Source organism: Lygodium microphyllum, chromosome 6 (assembly GCF_053477565.2).
Source record: "Lygodium microphyllum isolate KBCC chromosome 6, Lygodium_microphyllum_v1.1.10, whole genome shotgun sequence".
Lineage (NCBI taxonomy): Eukaryota > Viridiplantae > Streptophyta > Polypodiopsida > Schizaeales > Lygodiaceae > Lygodium > Lygodium microphyllum.
Window position 1 is genome coordinate 142,933,645 of NC_141140.1, and position 21,161 is coordinate 142,954,805.

Here is a 21,161-nt window from a genome sequence, read left to right on the forward strand (position 1 = left end):
GTCCTTGGGAACTCAAAGTTAGTGATAGAAGTGGACATCAAACTCTCACTCTAATCTAATTAAAGCTAATGTACAAGATTGATGAAGAAGCAAAACAACATTGGAAAGACGCCCATGGAACAAATCTGAGGTAATAATAAAGCATTACCAAAAATGCCAAGACATGCAAGATTTTATTGTTATCCCAAAGAAGTAACGATCCCATGGTTTCTTCATTAAAAAACACATTGTCTTCATGGATACTTATAAACCCTTCATTGTTTTGGATTTTTGTATGTGCCAATTTATCATATTTTACAATAGCTTATAATTGATACCATATTGCTCTGAACACTTTGTACTTCATGAAGAACTAGGATGAGTTATTGAGCAATATTTAAATTATTAGACTAGAATACCAAAGAGATATGCCATCAATAAATTTATATTCTTATAACCAACAACCTCACATATTGTAGCATCCACATGAATGAAGATGAAGTATGAAGAGAAAGCAACTACGTTACTTATTGTATGTACAATGTCTACATGCATCATTTTAATCATTAATAATTTGTCGATTTTGTGATTTTCATGAGTCTAGAACTCATTGAAAACACTTTTATAATGGTTTCAAAGAACAACCCCTATCAAGTGATAGTGGTAGAAAAAGAAAGGCATGTGTTGCTAAGTGAGCAAGAAGAATAGAAAAGTGAAGGAAAACCCTCAACTCAATTGTGTTTGAAGCCATGCATAATAGAGAATATCAAAATCACCATACACATGATTAATGGTTTAGGAATGATAATCTAGTTAAGCATGAAGGAAGGAATGGAAGCATACGTATGAATTTAAATGATTTTGTCATGAGCATGGATCAAGACAAGGAGACCTATTAAGAAGCATAAAGTTTTTCTTGCACATTAACTTCGATGTTTGGAGTTTTAAATCAAGTTTTTTTTATTGATTAGAAATGCTAAAAGATAGAGGCCAATAAGCAAGAAGTATAAGTCAATACTGAAGAGCACCATGTGGAAGCTTGTGGCTTCATGAAAGCTTTGTTGGAGGCTATAGATGTGAAGTAAAAGTCAACAATGGAAGCTTGTGAAAGCTTGCGACCATAAAAGGGAAAGCACGACCTCAACATAAAGCATATGTATAAGTTGAAGGACAAATCAAATAGACATGTGGAAAATACAAGGCTAAGGTTGGATGCAAAGGGTTATGTCAAAGAGTCAAATTCTACTACTCTTTTGCTCCTATTGTTAAAATGACCACTACCATCACTATTGTTAAAATGACCACTACCATCACCATTTTAACAATTGCACACTATCATGGTTGGAATATTTGTCAAATCGATATTGAAAGTAATTTTCTTAATGGCTATTTTGATGAAAATGTATATGTGACTTAATCTAAAGGGTAAGTTGTGAAAGGATATGCGAGTTGACAACAGCTTCATATGGGCTCCTAACTAATGCCTAACTTCTAAAGGTAAAATTTTATCAATCTTTGTGATCCAAATCTCTATGTTTTGGGGAATAGAAATGATAATTGTGTTTCTTCTAAACAATTTGATAACTATTGGAGTAATAAACAACATATTCAATAAAATATAGCAACCTTGTGTAAGTAATTTGACATGAAGAATCGATGTTAATTGCATTATCGATTTGATTGGAAGTTAGAAGAAATGGTACAAATATGTTTCCAGCACAATTCAAGTGTGTAAAAGCTTTGAGAGTGTTTTCTATAGTTGATGCAAAGCCAACATCTACTCCTCACAAGTTGTCTACTCTCACACATGCACATATAAATTCTTTAGAGAAGTTGCAAGCAACTTGATGTATCTCACTATAACTAGAGATATGACCCATGCAATGAGTCATCTAAGCCAATAAATGGCTGAGTCAAAAGGAGTTGCATTGAAAGGCAGCAAGTTGTTCTAAGAAACCTAAAAGGCACCTCCAACTGGAGCAATCAATGTGTAAACATGTTTGGTTTTGCCTGGACCATGTGACAGAACAAGTATTGCTGATCAAAAATCAAATTTAATATGCATACCACTCTCCGATATTAAGTAATATCTTGGAAGAACCAAAACAAATCAAATTCAACTTATATATCTCTCGGATATTGTGTTGGATCTTGGAAAAGTAAAAAGGAACATCTATGTTAGCACATATTGATGATTTCCAGCATCAACCTGCTAAAGGTCTTGTATTTCGTGCTCATACTAAACTCATTGAGGTACACTATCATTTCTCAAAAAGAAGTTTCAAGCAGAGGAACTGGAGTTGGTTATATCTCAACTAATGGACAGGTTGCTAATAACCTTGCCAAAATCACTTGGTAAAGCTAACTTTTCGTTGTTCAAAATTATGTAGTAAGAAGATAAGATCATTTAAGGGGGAGAGTTTAAGAAATTAGTGATTCCATCTTTTCTTCACTGGCAACAAACTGCCTTCATGGATAATCAGAAGGCCTTTATTATTTTTGTATGTTAACTCAAGGCACTTTAACATATGTCAAAAGAGCTTTCAATTGATACCCACATTGCTTGAGACATTTTCAGCTTTGGAAAAAGGTAGTTGATAGAATAAGTAATTGAGCACCATCGAATTACTCGAAAATGGGGAAGTGAAGCAGCATGTCATCCACAATCTCACACATTGTAACTTGCACATGTAAAAGCTGATAATGAGGAGACAAACTTTCTGCCTACATTATTATAATCACTAATATTTCACTGATTTCTTAATTTTCACCATGCTGAATTGAGTCTACAAATTTCTGAAAATCTTAACATGCTAAACAAGGTAACTCTCTCTTCCCTGCCCTCCCCAAAATGTTGCTTTTTGCCATCTAAATCAACACTGGAACTTAGTTCTGCTATGAGAAATGTTGGAATTATGTACAAATCCAAAATTTCAGCCTAAAAAACCTTTGCACTGATTTCTCTACTGTCCCAATATCACATTTTAATCCACCACCAATTCAGAGTTGTTTGCCTGATCAGGTGAATAAAGATGGCCTTGTTCATATAAAAAACCAAAAATATTAAACAGAGAAACATTTAGCTTCATAAACATTTGCTCAAATGGGTGGAAGAAACCAGATTTATTGGCATAGAAACAAGTGTTCATGTGCACATAAATTACATGTACCATTAAGCACCTTATATATACATGAACTCTCCACCGCGAACAGCATTAGCAGCACCCTTCCTTTCCTCTTCTAGCTCTTTCTCTCGCTCCTTTCTACTTTCATACTTATGGTCATCCGTGGGAAGTTCAAATCTACATATGGGACACGAGTTGTGTTCATCCTGCAATACATTAGAACAGAAAATAAAAACCATTTTTCATTAAGTTGTGTGTGTTAATAGCAATGCTAGATAGCTGCACTCGTTTTGAGACCATAAGCACAAGTCCAAAAGCTTACTAGCCATGGCTTCAAGCAAATAGGATGAAACAAGTGCTTGCAAGGCAATTCCTGCATCTTATCTCCAACTATCAGTGCCTCTCTGCAGACAGCACACTCCACACCATCTCCAAGGTCCTTCAATAACGATTCTGTAACATTTTTCTCGGGCAGATTTGCAACAACATCTTTTGATGCTGGCGGAGTGCGACGTGGCACATTTCCTATTTCCTGCACTCAATCATGCATAGTACCACCTATGTTATGATGTATCAAGTCCCATACAAGCAGGTCCTATACAAGTAGGATACACACACAAAGCCCCAGCTGGGTATCACGTGTGCAAGCAAACATCCTAGCTACAAACATGTCCTGTAATTATTCAGAAGCACCTGGAGTGTTGCTTGAATAGCCTCTTCAAGCCCAGTGCCAAAATCATGAAATTCATTTACTTGCTGCATCAACTGCTCTATATCACGACTTATTGGCTGCTCCATTTCTGGCAAAGTTTCACCAGTACTCATACTGCTCTGTCCCTGTTCGGATGCTAAAGCTGCAAAAAGATTTTGAGCAACCAGCCAGGCAGGACGAGGTGGCTCTCGGTCTACCGTCAATTGCCCTTCGAAAAGGAAGCCGGAATCTGCAGCAGAGGAAAATTATCAGCTCATATTCAGAGCAATGTGTGAATGTAACTAAGAAACAGACATACTTCTGCCTGTTTGTGACTGCACATGAGCCTGGTCTCTTTGTGAATCCCCAATTATTTCATGTGCTTTCTTTATGCATGACTTCATGTTTTCTTTTCCTTCAATGTTGGTTACCATCTGTAAAGTCTCCTCAAACAACTTCAGACCTGCTATCCAAAACCCAACTGCAGTATATCGAGTTTTCAGAAGTGTTGCTGCTCTGCAAACAGCATTGTAAATCTGTATACACAGAGATAGTAAAGTGTCAAGAAGGACACATTAATTAAACCTTAGCTAAAGAGGAAACCTGAAATAACTCAACAAAAGATGATTGATGGGCACATTTCTGCTTGAAGCAAGTTCTTGAGGATTCAGAAAGACTTTGTTCAAATAGCAAAATAGAAAAGCACCAAGAAGAGCATGTTGATTAAACTGAGCTAAAGAAATAGATGAACAAAAATTGATTGATGGATTCACCTGTGCTTGAAATAAAATTTTCAGGATTCAAAACTCTATCCAAAAGATCATGGGCAAAAACACTACTAATAAGTATATTATATTGTTCTGCACCTTTGAATGGCAGGTTTGCAAAATCGCCCATTTAAAGAAAGATCGATCGTGCACGATGAAGCCAGCCTTTGCAAGCCCAAAGGGTAGTAAACCAAATTTTGGCAAACACTTGACTCAGCTTAATAGTAAATTCAGCAAGAAATATTCCACAAACAACTAAAGCTAGAGTGCTCTTGCACCACACAACACTTACTGGCCCCAAAGCTTGGCACCACTTTTGGTATTCCTTTAAATCACCAAAATTAAAGTTCATCTTAAATAAAAATATTGGTGAAGTTCATTTCTCATTCTCTTGATATACCCCCCTCTAGAAACATCGCAAGCAACCTAGATTGCACACAATCAAGATCCAACACAGCATACGAAGTGACTAACACATGTGCTGCTGTAAACCCTAATTTATAGCAAAAATTAGGATTTTGCAGCCACCTCGAGTCCCATGCCAAAAAGGTAAAGGCTCAGTACTTGAAATTGGTTGGAATTCAAGGAATTGCCAAAGATTTCAAGATGCCAACCATCACAGTTAGATTTGGGGTTAGATTTGACCAACCAAGGGTCAATTGAAGGCCAATCCTTGGGTGAATCAAGGGACAACTTGATAAGAAGTAGCAAAAATTAGGATTTTGCAGCCACCTCGAGTCCCATGCCAAAAAAGTAAAGGCTCACTACTTGAAATCAACTAGAATTCAAGGAATTGCCAAAGATTTCAAGATGCCAACCATCACAGTTATATTTGGGATTAGATTTGACCAACCAAGGGTCAATTGAAGGCCAATCCTTGGGTGAATCAAGGGACAACTTGATAAGAAGGCTTGTTAGTCATTTATGACAGCAAGAGGCATTGGAAAGCAAAGGAGATTGGACAATGTACTTCATCCAATTGCAATAGAAACTAAAGAAATACCCCAAGGGGCACTTACTTTGGGGCCAACCGGGAGTCTATTGTCCAAGATCGATAACATTCGTATTTTTAGTTTATGTGAATTTTATGCTTGCTGTAATTAGTGCTTAATCTTGTCATTTACCACCCTTTCAAAGAAGAAAGGCTGGTTGTATCTCCACCATTGGGACCTATAATAGAGAATCCACCTGAAGTAGATAAACAAAAAGAGATATTTCAACTAGAGCAAATTTTTCATACGATCGATAAATAAGGAAGAAACATTTGCAAAATTTTCCTTTTGAAATTTAAAATTTACTCTCGTTTAGATTCTAAATGGATACCACAATAGTATTTTAAAGACTATCCAAAAATAATTACAACTTATAAAGAAGCTGTAGAACCAAAAGTACTTAAAGGAATGTCTCGAGAACAAGATGGATTTCAAGAGAAAGAGATGTAACCAACCTTTTGTATATTAACTATTATCAAGATGTATTGGCTCAATTATTCAAATTAATTTGATGTTCATAGACCTTAAAACGTGATTTGAAGTATCAAGTGTTTCAAAATATTGCTAAATGTTCATATTTTAATTCAAGGTGGCCAACGGCTAGACCACCCTATATATACTTAGGTCGTCATCGACGAGATCAAATTGACTAGAAAACCTAGATGACTAGGGCTTTTTCACTCCATTAGTCACATCAACTAGAAGCCTACATAATGAGTGGTTTCAAAAGGCGAAACCATATGCTCATGATCAAAGAAACAAACCATGAATCGGTGAACGTATACAATTAAGCTCTCCAAAATCTAAATTTGGCGACATCTAAATTTTAGGAGGTTATTGTACATGCAAGTTACTCAAATGGAAATTTTGTTCGTGTCAAAGGCTCAGGGATTTCGCAAGGATTTTGTCTTCAACAGCTATCTCAAATTCTGAACCATTTGAGAGAGTTTTAGAGTAGAAGGTTTAGAGGCTTTTTTCTCTAGAAAATTAGCATGTGGCATCTAGAATAGGGCATGTATCATTTTGAAAGAGACTAGTATAAGGGTCCTTACGCTTGTCGTTTTGCTCAATACTTATCATTTTTAGCAAACACTTGTCATTTTTAACCTCTACTTTCCATTAGCACCCATGCCCCACACCTATATATTTTTTGCGCTGCAGCCTACATTTAGGCTTTCTGCACTCTGTACAGCTGCATTTAATGCTAGCTCAATCTGTGTTTTTGTGATTTTCCTGTACATTTTCTGCATTTTAGTGCTCCTGCAAGTTGTGCAATGCCTGTCTAACTCAATTCCCCCTATTTTTTGCAGGGATCGTATTGTGATAAATCCTCTCTACACTGCATGTGAACTCGTGATCCGTACACTTTGTGCTGTGTTTGACGAAAATCTCCCTCTCTATTTCTCTTCTTTTCTTTATCTTCTCGTCCTATCCTCTCCAAATGGCACCTCCTCATTGCTCCAGTAATGATAAAACTTCATGGCCCTAACTATCTTACTTGGAGTGTTGTTATGAAAGTATGGTTTGTGCAAAAGTGATTATGGTACGTAGTTTTAAGAGCTATTGTGTGGCCTTAAGCTCCAAGTCATCCTCTAGATGATTGGGATTGTGACAACTATGAGGAAGTTGTGCTTACATGGGATACAGATGATGCTCATGCATATTCCCCTCTTCTTTGATGCGTTTCTAAAGAGGTCTACTCGTAGTCACCTCCTGCAGAACAACTTTAGGGGTGTGGGAGAAGCTTTAGAAGTTATACGAGGCTCCATCGAGCATGTGTGCAGTGACTCTCTATGGTCAACTCTAGCAGACGACGTTCGAGCCATAGAATACTATCTAGTCTTTCTTGAATCTTCCTTCATGTTACATAGGTACAAGATCACCTTCGACACATGCAGTCCGCACTTCCAAAGGCTCATCTAGTCTATTAGGGATTGTCCTTTATAAGCTCCCTCCAAAGTTTGATGGAGTAGCCAATGCTTTACAAGCCCAAGTATCTTCACAGCCATTGAGCTTCCCTCATGTCTTCAATGTTGTTTGAGCATGAGGCATCTTTGAGGTTACATGGGGATACTTCCATCTCGACACGGTGGCCATGATGAGGCATTTGCAACTTCAAAGAGGGTGACAAGGAGAAGAAGAAGAAAAAGGCCCAATGCTATCACTATGGAAGAAAGGGATATCTATGTAAGGACTACAAGGACCCAGCAACTTTGCAGAAGGAGACGAAGAAGCAATATACGGATCCTTCTGACGAACCATTCTCATCCTCTGACTCCAGTTCAAATCGTCCAAGCAAGGCAAGGGACAAGGTACGAAAGGGGCCATCTTATTTAGGGAATGAATAGAAAGGGGCTAGCTGCCCCTCCCTTTGCTACTTTCCAATGCTGGTGATGCAATCATCCCTCGCGACTCTCCAATGCTAGAAAGGGAGTGTGAGAGAGTGGTAAGCTGGGCAAGTGAGCCTTATCTATACATGTAAACAAGTGCACAGGATCTAAGAGGGTATTCCCTGATGCATCGACTAAAGTATGACATGTTTTGAGATCCTAGAGCCAGGATTGGCATCTAGGTTCATGATGGGCTATCTCTTGACAGAGAGCAAGATTGGCTCCTAGTTCAAGCTCACACAAGGGAATACTTTGGTAGTCTAGCCAAGGCAAGGAATCCATGGTCATGTATACTCAAAGGCATTGCTAACAAGATAGTCGTGTATGCTACTATGAGGCATTGTTTGACATACATAGAGAGACACTATGATTCTTCTCTATTTTCAGGAGGCGGTACAAACGACATCGGCATCATGTTCTCTCCAACACACCTTGGTGGTGGCTTGATCACCCACTGCTTAAGTATCCACGGTTCTATTTTGATGGTCATAGTTGCATGTACTATAATGGTCATTGCCATTGTATCAAGGTATTGTATCAGTCTTCACATCACCCATGATCTACGAGAGGATATTAGTAGATTAGTCAACTCATGAGTTAGTCTAGATGTGATTTAGTGGGCTAGGAACGAGTTTATTTTGTGCATTTTTATTGCGCCCTTTTTTTGAGGATTTAGCCATTATTTTATGGCCGACCAACTTTTATAATTATTTTATCTATTGGCCAACCTACTCTAGATATTGGCAGATTTTGTGCCTATTTCTTCAATGGCTCCCTCCTCAATCATTCATCACTATAAACTTCGAGAGCAAGTTCTGTTGGAGAGGAAACCAATGCCAATGCCCACATAGTTGGTGATTCACCGTTGTATGCTACTATCTCATGTCATAGTTGTTGGGTGTAAAGGTCCTTACGCTACTCCTATGTGTATATTACTTTACACATGTGAACACACCCTTGTGGGTGTAAGTGTACCATATCCTCAATATAAATACATTCTTTTATTCTTTGTGTGTACCACATTGGTTTATCAAAGGCAAGAAATAACAATCGCAGGTCAACGGCTCTCACTCTCACTCACTGTTCACTCAACTATTGCTGCACCTCGATCGACGCACATATTATGCTTGCTTCCGCTCGCACTCATCAAACTTGTATCAGTGCACGAGAATCGGTGCAGGCAGCAGTGATCAGTGGATAGGCAAGCATGGCATTCCCCACCAGGCGACGAACAGGGCCTGCAGGTGACAAGCATGTGGCAGGCGACAGGATTGGTGACGTTTTCTATAGTCAACGGCAAGAAATGACGATCGCAGGTCACGAACTGCAACCGACAAGTCTATCAAAGGCAGATGAGTCAACACGGACAATTTGTGCAAGTCAAGACGAAGGTCGGCTAAAGGGCGACTAGACTACTCGCGATAGGCGACGGGCCAGGCGGACTGTAGTCGACAGGCCAAGAACCAGGCAATAGGCCAGAAGGGTCAACGATTTGATATTTTTTTATTTATCTGCATTTTTTCTCCTCTTTCTCTATGGGGTGTTCATGCATGCAAGCACAAAACCCAGACCTATGGGAATTTACACCTGAAAATTTGGGGCTTTTCCCAGATTTGGTGTTGGATACACATAACAATGACTGTTGACCCAGAAATTGGAGACATTGGGTGCACATGCCTTGGACCTTTTGGGACTTTCATGTATAAGTGAAATTTTGCTCAAATGAGCCAATTTCATTGAAATTTGTGCACTATTGGACCATGAAATTTGGGGGTTTTGCAAAATTCGTGAAATTTCTGCAACATTTGCCCGTATTTGATGCTCGCAAGGATGTATTGATGCAATTGCGGCAGATTCACTGCAAAAATTTTGGGGCTTTTCGCATCAATGATGCACTTTGAGTCAATTTGAGCTTTGACAGTGAAATTTGCAGCAGATTCACTGCTGAGTGGGAGAAATTTGAACTTGGGATGTTTCAAATGTTATAAAAGGGCAGCTTCTCTTAGTATATGTATTGCTGAATGCTCATTATGCAATGAAACAATGGTATATACAGCACTTGGGTTATTGCATTTGGGCATTATGGTGATGTATTGCTGAAGTGAGAGCTATCATTTACGCAAATGTATCAGATTTGATTCGTGTATATGCTGTAATCAGTACTTGAGACTGAAATTGCAACAAAACATCTGCTTCTTGAACTGAAAAAATGTCAAATGCTGCAAATAAGAACAAAAATCGCAACAAAAGCAAGGAAAAACAGCAAGATGTCACTTGTTATCAATGTGCTCGCAAAGGGCATAAAAAGCCGGATTGCAGGTACTTTAAAAAGGAACGAGAACGTAAGAAGCAATATGCAAAAGGAAAAAAGAATGAAAATGATGGCAGCTCTACCCCTAAAGAAACAGAAAAAGCAAATGTGGTACCCAATGTTGTTATTGAGAAGATAGAAGAAAAAGATGTTGATTTGCTGGTTGCATCTTCAAACCCACATGCTATCACAGTGGAGGACATGTATATCACTAAAAGGGATGTGATAGATGCTTTGTTGTCAACTCATGATGGTTTGTCACAATTGTGGATTGTTAATAGCGGTGCTTCATTTCATATAAGTCCATCTTTAGAGTGTTTTTCTTCTTATATAGAAGGTAATTTTGGGAAAGTCTATCTAGGCAACAACCATGCATGTGATATTGAAGGAATGGGCACCATACACTTGGCTCTTGAAAATGGTTAGGAATTGATTCTTCATGATGTTAGGTATATACCCAGCCATAGAAACACGGAATGCCCGCCGTCTCGGTCCCTGGGACGTTGGAATGCCGTTCCGAAACGGAACGCTTGTGCGGGACGTGGAGGCAGAACGATGGACGTCCCCTTTCAGTAGTATCACAAGGGAACGGCCATTTCCTTGCCTATCAAGGACGGGACTGTCGAGAGACGGACAATCACTATCTCCTGCTTTTCGGACTCTCTTCTTCCCCCCGTCTTTCGCGTCTCCCTCCTTGCCTGACTCGCACAACTCCCGCCTCCCTTTTGACGACTCCAACACCTGCTCCAACTCCTACTCATCCCCGCTTAGCCCTGTTTCTTCTTCTTCTTATTCTTCTTCTTTCTCACTTGTCTCCTCCTCCCCTTCTTCACTATCATCATCATCATCTAACATCATCTGAAGACTGATCATCGTCTTCTTTTCCTTCTTACTCCCTGTAGCTTCGGCTCCCTACATCGGGCACCCGCAGTGAGCAACTGAGCAACCAGCAGCCAACTGCTTTCCAGCACCTGTACCTAATTGTGTATTCTATCAACACCTTGTGTTGCACAATACTCATCTCCACATGGCTTCTTCACGACGGCTCGTCAGGTCAAAGGAAGAGACAGACACTCCGACACATGGTCGTGGTGGGATGAGGTAAATACTAAACACCCATCAAGCGAAGGCGGATCGCCCCCTTGGTCATGCAAGCTGTGTCCATAGCAAAGTACAAGTAGCGCAAATAAAGTAAGGGCCCATTTATTGCATGAGCCAAGATTCGAAGTGCAATTTTGTCCCCATGTCACATCGGAGAAGAGAAGGGAGCTTCTAGATCATGTGGCTGGACAAGAGGCTCTATTTACATCGAGGCGTGCACGAGGGCGGTCGATCCAGCCACACTTGCGGCAACAACGGTAGTAGTAGCAGTTGATAGGCCTAGAGCTTCATCTACAATAGCGAGTATGGCATCCGCACCACATGGAGTCCTTAGATTGAGTCCATATTCACCATCAGTGCCTTCATCCTTGACCATTAGATGCCAGACTACTCTCGAGGGAAGTTGAGACCCAATCAAAAAAGAGGAGACATATTCAGCAGTGGCTCGTTTCTTCTACCATGACCATATTGTCTTACATACACCCAGATTTTGAGTCTTGACAAATTGATATGCTTGAGTCTTTACTATTTACATTTTTTTCCCCTCAAATAATATAATTTTTAAATTTATAAATTGGTTATAACTTATATAATATAAACTTATAATAACTTATAACTTATTCTAAAATCATGTCATCATGATAATTATTGTGTTTATTATTTTATGTCCCTAGGTTGGAGTACTTTAGAGCCATGTTGAAGAAGGTTGAAGAGTATGGGCCTAACTATGTACCCCCCTCTTTTAAGACTTTTCACACTACCTTGCTCAATAAGGAAAAGCATGTTGTGGAGCAAGCTACAACAAACATAAAGAGAGATTGGGAGAAAAATGGTGTCACACTTATCGTTGATGGATGGAGTGACACGAGAAAGAGGTCTATCCATGGCATTGTAGCTTACTCTGGAGGGGAGACAAGGACTGGGAAGTCCACAAATCAACTTGTAGCAGAGTGGATCTCTGCCATTGAGATTGTTGGGCCACATTTGGTGGTTGGTTTTGTTGCTGATGATGAGCCCACAAATAGGGCAACGGGTGCCATTGTTCAGGGAGTGTATAAGTATATCACATTTTATTATTGCATGGCGCATTGCTTGAATAACCTTTTGAAGGATATTGATGAGTTATCTTGGGTCCATCTTGTGATACATGATTCAAATCAAATCATTACTTTTATTTTAAATCACCAATACCTTTGCTATGAGTCTACAAAAAGGTCAAGAAAGATGTTAAAGTATTCAGACACACAGTTGGCCTACAACTTTTTGATGTTGAGACACCTCAAAGAGTGCATGGGTGCAGTGAGACAGTTGTTTGTCAGTGATGAGTTTAGTACTTCTTCATTGGCAATCACTACCGTGGGCATCACATGCAAAGAAAATGCAGAGAGCAATGAATTTTGGGATAATGTAAAAAATTTTGATGCAATGGTTGTGCCTATTGTACAGTTGTTGAGACTCGTTGATGGTATGCAGTCATGTATTGGCAAAGTGTACGAGGCAATGGATAGGATGATTAAGAAGTTGAAAGATTTAGTGTGTCTGATGCTAAGCAATATGAGGAAATACATGATTTGTATATTAAGAGATGGAATGCCTATAGCTCACCTTTGCAATCAATTGCGTTTATTTTGGACCTTGAGTTTCAAGATAAGGATCAAGAAAATGATGCTCAAGTCAATCTCCATTTGAGGCAAATTCTTGAGCGCATGGTGTCTGATGTTGACACTAGGAGCAAAATTAGAGATCAGCTTGCTCTCTATAGGAGAGCAAAAAACTCTTATGGGTGTGCGGATGCTCTACGTGACCAATGCAGGGTTGGGGCACCTTTGTGCTGGGAGGATTTTGGATCGAATGGCCAGAGTTGCAAAAGTTGGCTGTTCGTATCTTAAGTCAAGCAGTGAGCTCCTCTTGCTTGGAGCAATTATGGAGCACCTACAATCATATTACTTCAAAGAAGAGGGGTAGAAAAAGCAAATGATTTGGTCTTTGTTAGTGTCAACTTGAGAATGCTTCGCAGAAGTGTTACATCACACGCCGATCCATTTACCCAGTGGGAGATGGAGTAAGAGGAGGAGCATGCTCGTTTTGTGGAGACTATGCATGGCACCCATGATCATGAGGCTAGCACTTCAAGCACTGCAAATGCGCATTTTGCTGGAGATGATGATGATTCCCTTTAGATTTGGCATTATTTCTTGCTAGAATTCATTTTGTATGCTAGTTTATGGTTGGTTATAGCTTGGTATCCAGCTGCCATCTGCCTATATGATGTCATGACCTCTTGCCACAGCTTGTAGATGCTCATTTTGTTGTAGATGATGATAATTTCCTCTACATGCACTTGAAAGTGGCATCCCTGAAGAGGTTTGGTCTAGCAAACCTGCTTCATATGACCACTTAAGGATCTTTGGCTGTGAATGCTATATACATGTACAGGTTGATAGCAGAACCAGACTTGACATGAAATCCCATAGGCACCTTCATGGGTTATGGAGATGAAGGTGAAATGGGCTATAAAGTTTGGGTTCCAAGCATGAAAAAGGTACTACGCAGCTAGGATGTGGTAAAGTGAAATTTCAGTATGGTCAACCACTTGAACAGCCATTAACCACTGAAAATTCAGCTCCATTTGATGCTGGTTATGATAACCAATGTATCATCATTGAGCCAGATAAAAATAGGCAGCAAAGGGATGCTGAAAACCAGCTTGGGCAACAAAATCAGCATGCTGAAAATGAATTACAGCAGCCTGAAAATGTATTACGGCAACCTGAACATGCAGTTTAGCAGCCAAATAATGAGGACATTGACATTCTTGTGGATGTGAATCCATTACCTGATAATACATATCATCGGGTAAGAAGGTCTACTTGTGAGAGGAGACCTATACAAAGGTTTGATCCCTCTTTGGACTGCATTTTGCTCACAGACGAAGGTGAGCCTCTTACATATAAAGAGGCATTATCATGTGAGTTAAAGGAAAAGTAGGAGCTAGCTATGCAAGAAGAAATTAAGTCATTGTATCAGAATGATACTTGGGATTTGGTTCCATTACCCAAAGACAAGAAAGCTATTCCTAGCAAATGGGTCTATAAAATCAAGTGTGTGGATGGCAAACCAAAATACAAAGCCAAGCTTGTGGCTAAGGGCTATACACAGAAAGAGGGAATTGACTTTCAGGATGTCTTTTCACCTATTGTCAAAATGACTACTCTTCAGGTATTGTTTGCTATCGTAGCATCTATGGATCTTGAACTTGATCATATGGATGTTAGAACTGCATTCCTACATAGTGATTTGGAAGAAGAGCTATACATGAAGCAGCCAGAAGGCTTTGTTGTACAAGGAAAGGAGCATTTGGTGTGTAAGCTTAAGAGAAGCTTGTATGGTTTGAAATAGGCTCCTAGACAATGGTATAAAAAGTTTGACGCCTTCATGCTCTCACACGGGCTCAAAAGAAGCAATGCAGATCATTGCTTATATATCAAGAAGGCTAATGATGGAAGCCTTATTATACTTGTGCTTTATGTGGATGATATGCTTATTGCTGATAAGCATAAAAGCCAGGTAAATGCACTAAACAAAACAGCTGAATTCAGCCTTTTCCATGAAGAACTTGGGTGCAACTGAACACATTTTGGCCATGCATGTGACAAGAGATAGAGAGTAACAACTCTTGTTTCTCTCACAAGAAAAGTACATCAGCAAGTACTTGATCATTTTTCTATGGCTGATGCTAAGCCACTTGGTGTTCCTTTGCCACCATATCTTAAGCTTAGCAAAGCAAATTGCCCAAAGATGATCAGGCAGCCAGCTCTATGAAGGGTGTTCCTTATGCTTCAGCTTGTGATTCACTCATGTATGCTATGGTTGCCACTAGACGTGACATTGCTCATGCAATGGGAGTTGTAAGCAAGTTTATGTCAAATCCTGGCAAAGCACATTGGGAAGCAGTGAAATGCATTTTACGATACCTTAAGGGCACACAAAAAAAATGTATTTGCTATGGAAAGGGTACACTATATCTACAAAGATATTGTGATGCAGACATGGCAGGTGACTTGGATACTCACAAGTCTACTAGCGTATATATATTTACCTTCACTCATGGGGCAGTTTCATGGTGCTCTAAATTGCAAAAGATAGTAGCACTTTCTACCACTGAGGCTGAATATATTTCAGCCACTGACGCTTCGAAAGAAGCTGTTTGGCTTGGTCGTTTGGTCAAGGATTTTGGGCTGCCCACCAAAAAACATGTACTTGGATGTGATAGATGGAGTGTTGTATACCTGGCTAAGAAAGACATGTTTCACACACATACTAAACATATTGATGTCCGGTATCATTTCATCAGACAAGTTCTTGATGATGGTCTAGTCACACTGACTAAGATCAAAACACAAGATAACCCTACAAATATTCTCACTAAAAAGCTTGCAAAGGCTCAACATGAGCATGCATTCGAGTAGTGGGACTTGATTAAAGGTTTGCTTAGGACCTTTAAGTGGGAGGTTATTGGGTGTAAAGGCCCTTACGCTACTCCCGTGTGTATATTACTTTACACATGCGAATACACCCTTGCAGGTGTAAATGTACCGTACCCCAAGTATAAATACATTATTTCATTCTTTGTGTGTACCACACTGCTACACACCTACCCGTCAACACTCACTGTTCACTCAACTATTGTTGCACCTCGATCGACGCACATATTCTGCTTGCTTCCGCTCACACTCATCAATAGCATACGGATCTTGTTTCCCATGACTTCAATCTTTGCACTGTCCTTCTATTTTTCTTTTCTTTTGCAGCCTTTCTTCTTTCTTGTGTTGTGCAATCTATTACAAAAAACTCTCATGCTTTCATTTCAATACATCCACTTCCAACACTAGCACTTAGAACAATTGCTAGAAATTGTGTGGTTTTGGTGTTTCTAAGAGGTCAGCCCATTCGAATTTGATTTGGGGCCAAATTTGACCAGCCAAGGGTCAATTGAAGCCAATCCCTAGATGAATCAAGGGGCAAACTAATAGGAAGGCTTGCTAGTCACTTATGACAACAAGGAGCATTGGAAAGCAAAGAAGATTGAAGCAATCTCAATGTACTTTTTCCAATTCCAATACAAGTTGAAGAAATACGACAAGGGCCGCTAGGTTCTAGGGCCAATTAAGTATCCAATGTCCAAGATTAAGGGGTAACATTTGCATTTCAATTTACGTGAATTTTATGCTTGCCAAAATCAATGCTTAATTAGGTCATTACCACCCTATCTAAGAAGGATTAGCTGGTTTCAATGCTTGTGTTTTCTATTTGCCATCATCATCTTAGTTTATCAAAGATCATGGAGGACTATACATTGCTTTCTCTATTGCATCAACATCTTCATCTCAACCTAGTGGATTGTTGTTGCCGCATTTCGAGATCCATCTCGAGTACGACACACTCCAACACCACACTTTGTCACCTATGCCCTAATCCTTTTACACACAAAGGATGCCAATCCCCCTGATTGTGTCATCTATATATTCTCATTTGACATTCTACAAATACTATTCTACGTGTTGTCGTGCACTTTGCATTTTTCTATGTGTTTGCCAAATCATTTCTTTACACAACCTCCCACACAACTGGTTTGAGAGCTCCTACAGCTATGTGCACTATCTAGACAGCTTCCACTCAACAATGGACTCCTGCATTTTGTTCTCAACTCTTCCTTAGCCCCACAACATCCTTTGTAATCAACATTGATGGTTTTCTACACACAACATCCGTTTTCAAAGGATGACGATCTCCCTTAGCATACTCCCACGAGAGACGATGGTTGTTCAACAGCCTCCACTCCTTGAGCACCTAGTTATATCCCTGCCTCATTCATTCAGCAATGATTCAGCATTCAACATTCATTCATCTTCTTCTTCACTTGCATTCTTTTCTAAAATTCATTGTACATTAGTTGTTTCGCAAATACCCCATGTGTTTTCTCTGCAAACCCTACTAAATCCTACTGAAGAGGATATCGAGCACACCTACTTAGCCACTAGTTACAAAGATGCCATTTTATGAAACCATCTTCTCCACCTAGCACTAAACCACTTTGTCACATATCAATGATACAGACATCCATCTATCCCATAGGATGAGATGTATTGTAGGCGAAATAGGGACCTTGAAATACTAGTTATGGGTAGAGATAGCCATGTACAACAAAGAAATAGCAGCCCCTAAGGATCATATATGCCAACTATGCTATGAGCAGCCACCTAGAGGTAGCAAGGAGCACTATATATGCAAATGTTTGCCAACCTTGGGATGATAGGAATTTCCAATATCTATTTTACAATGGTTTTGGACTACTTTCAATCATGGACCTCCCAACAAAAGATGCACTGGGCTCTTCCTTCTAGAGCTATGAAATCTTAGGGAATCATTGTTGAGGCATCAAGCATCAAGGCACACTAGAGGACCCATATAGAAGGTCCTTACCAACATATTCAAGACTAGATCCATGCAAATTGCGCTCTTGCTAGCCCTCAAATAGCAAATCTGCCTGCCTGTTCTAGACCTTAGCCTTTTTTCCAAGATTAAACAGTTCCTTTCTAGCCACTATTTGATATAGTTCATGTTGGTTTAATCCATATTTGTGTGAGACACAAGTTTTTTTATCAAGGGATTTTTTTAAACTAAGAAAAGAGGTTTTGAACCTCTATGGAACTTTCTCTTAAACCCCACAAAAAAAAAAACCCAATCAAGCATAAGTGATAATACATGAGAGTCAAACATTATGATTCATACATATCACACAAAGAAAATTGAAATAAACATGTTACATAGCCCATGTGCAATATGGAATGGGTCAAGCTACAATGATTCTCATTCCAAAACACAAGTGACACAATGTTAAAATCCAAAAAGAATCATGATATCTCATAGGTGATAACTCACAAACGAGAGTAAAGTCGTACAATCAACTCTCAACATAAGAATAGATACTTGAGTGACAGAGTCCAATAACTAAATAAATTCCAAAAAGTAAGTCTCTCATTCAAAATTTTGAGCCCTCATGAATCACTACTTAGACTCAATGTCATCATCATCATCATCATCATCATCATTGTCAGCACATCTGACATTGCCCGACACTATTTCTCAAAAGAGCCATGTTTGTTTTGTCCCAAACTACCCAACCCACACATACACCCACAAACCCAAAAAAAACAAACACACGAACATTTTTTACTATAAGAAAGTTTCATAAATTTCAAACTCAAAAAAATGCATTCTTTGCTATTAGCCATTATTAACATCTTCACTCATCTGTTTATGTCCTATAAACGTCGTTAGTCTTATAATTCTTTAAGGATCTTAATACAATGGACCCTAGTTGACTGCTCAAGGTCACTGATTTCAATGACTCCAAACACCTCCACTAGTTGCATTTCAGCTGCAATGCAATGTTCTAGTTCCACATCTCCTCGAATCATTGAAAAATGAACTATTCTTGTCAACTTCCACAAGACAATCGCATGAAAGCTGCATCGACTTTGGTCTAACAGATTGACTTGGCAACTTCCATTAGTGGGTTGGGATAATTTAGCATAGCTGTTTGGTAGAATTCGAGTACAGTCATTATACAATCAACATTCGCTGTTTGGTAGAATTCAATTTCTGTTATTATACCATCAACATTCATCCATTTGTTGGTCACATTGCAGCTTCCAAAATGCCTATGAACCTGAATATCCTAGAGAATGCCCAATGATTTGTCGCCAAACTTTGCACGCAAATGATAAAAAGAGCAATCGACTGTATGCACAAAGCATGATACAATCGGTCTGTAACAGGACCGTCTATGGATTCGTGAAAATCACGGTGGTTAATCATGGAATTCTGAAGCAGGGGAATGAGACGAACCAGGCGCTGAAGGGAGGGGGATGCGAAGGTGTAGCGGTCGGAGACGATGAGGGTGAGGGAAGCTACGGCGCTTTCAAAGCTCTGCTTCTTCGCGAGCTGCTTCTGCAGATCGGCCAGGGTACAGGCCAGGGCCTCTTCTTCTTCTCTAGCATCCTCGGCCATTTTCTTCTCGGTGCGTCTCCGCTGCAAGCCTGAATTGCTCTTCTGTGTCGATCTCTTCAGACGTATATGTATGTATGGATATGCAGGAACATCCGTGCTCTCCAAACAATCTCATATAATAAGACTCTATTGCAAAGCAAGATGCTTGGCATAAGGCCTCCCCTTTTATAAACATTTAATTGGGTATTTTCAATATTATTTCCATTTTTTCCAATTACATATAGAAAAACTATCTTATTTAAAACAATATACAATTATTTAGCTCATAGGTAAAAGTTGCCAACTATGTATCTATTAGCTTTTAAGGCATGTGTGTGTGTGACTAAAGGTACTACTATCAATTTCCAAGGATGACCCGCATCATCTTGTTCTACCTTCTATCTTGGTTGCAAAATGGCGCTGTGATAAGAATTGCATTACCAAAAACTCATAGGTAAATCTACTAAGCAAATGTATGTAAGGTCTCTATTTTGGAATCCATTCATGCTGTTCATGAAACAAAACATTGCATTAACTATGTAAACTACGCGTTCCATGCCTAGGCCACATTTTGCGTGGCATCACAAAAACAAGCCCTAAGCCATGCTTCCTACAGCAAGGGTGTTGTTGGCCATACATACTCCACATATAAGCATCGTTTGTTATTTATTTTTATATGTTAGTATTTTTATAAGAATTCCTAATTTCAATATTAATAATATTCATTTTTCCATATAAAGTATATCATTAGTGTATTATTTATTAATATATTATCAATGCTACTTTTCGTAATATTCATATATTTTAGTAGTGATTCATACATTAATATTATACCATAGTGTATTAATATTGCAATAATAACACTTCAATAACATAATTATTGGTATGTGTAATTATGTTATTAATATTAATATCATGTATGTATATCTTAATAACTTCACTAGCTTCATCTTCTCTAACGTTGACATTCATGCTTGTAAGTTGAGCCTTAATACTTTAAATTTTCTAATCAATGAGTGAATTTCATTTTAATATTTGAACTCTAGCTTGTGAAGTTTCTTAACATCAAGCTTATTTTTTACCTCAACTTGTGTGCCAAAGATCTTTTCTGAACTCTAACCATGCTAACTTTCCCTTATCTCTGAGGCTTTGCCCAAACTATGCCAAAAATGGTGATAGAGGTTATCTTACTTACATTTCAATTTGTCATACAATTTTGGGGTTCAATCGAGGAGGCCCAATGTGGACAAGGGCTTTGGTTGTAAATGGTTAAGAGATATATTTAATCCCCAAATTTAGCCCGAATGGCTACCACAAAAGAGGAGAGTAAGGTTATGTACTTGACATGGAGATGATAAGCTTAGATATGAATATAGGATGTGTGAGCCATGGCCCTATCTCTCATACTATACAGGATAAAATACAATCGACAAGATGGAGCTCAAGATTGAAGAGATTCTACTACAAAGGAGAGTGACATTGTGTGTGTGTGTGTGTGTGTGTGTGTGTGTGTGTGTGTGTGTGTGTGTGTGTGTGTGTGTGTGTGTGTGTGTGTGTGTGTGTGTGTGTGTGTGTGTGTGTGTGTGTGTGTGTGTGTGTGTGTGTGTGTGTGTGTGTGTGTGTGTGTGTGTGTGTGTGTGTGTGTGTGTGTGTGTGTGTGTGTGTGTGTGTGTGTGTGTGTGTGTGTGTGTGTGTGTGAACTCGTGCATGTGTGTATGTCAAGCATTGTATTCTATTCATCTGAGAGGCTCTC

At 39.2% G+C, this 21,161-nt stretch overlaps 1 protein-coding gene across 1 annotated transcript; it reads right to left on the minus strand.

The window, feature by feature from the left end:
- Window positions 1–3,085: 3,085 nt before the first annotated feature.
- AIP2 (RING/U-box superfamily protein) lies at window positions 3,086–19,571 on the minus strand. Its single transcript, XM_087680190.1, has 5 exons — window positions 19,268–19,571; window positions 4,115–4,331; window positions 3,798–4,045; window positions 3,427–3,636; window positions 3,086–3,310 (listed from the first exon to the last, which is right to left on the minus strand). The coding sequence occupies exons 1-5, from the start codon at window positions 19,427–19,429 to the stop codon at window positions 3,161–3,163; spliced, it is 987 nt and encodes a 328-aa protein (XP_087536316.1). The 5' UTR covers window positions 19,430–19,571; the 3' UTR covers window positions 3,086–3,160.
- Window positions 19,572–21,161: the final 1,590 nt, after the last annotated feature.

Coding starts and splice junctions, on each gene's coding strand:
- AIP2 (XM_087680190.1), bottom strand. CDS start 19,429: ATGGCCGAGGATGCTAGAGAAGAAGAAGAGGCCCTGGCCTGTACCCTG. Junction 4,046..4,114: donor GCAGTCACAAACAGGCAGAA/GTATGTCTGTTT, acceptor CCTCTGCTGCAG/ATTCCGGCTTCCTTTTCGAA. Junction 3,637..3,797: donor CTATTCAAGCAACACTCCAG/GTGCTTCTGAAT, acceptor GATTGAGTGCAG/GAAATAGGAAATGTGCCACG.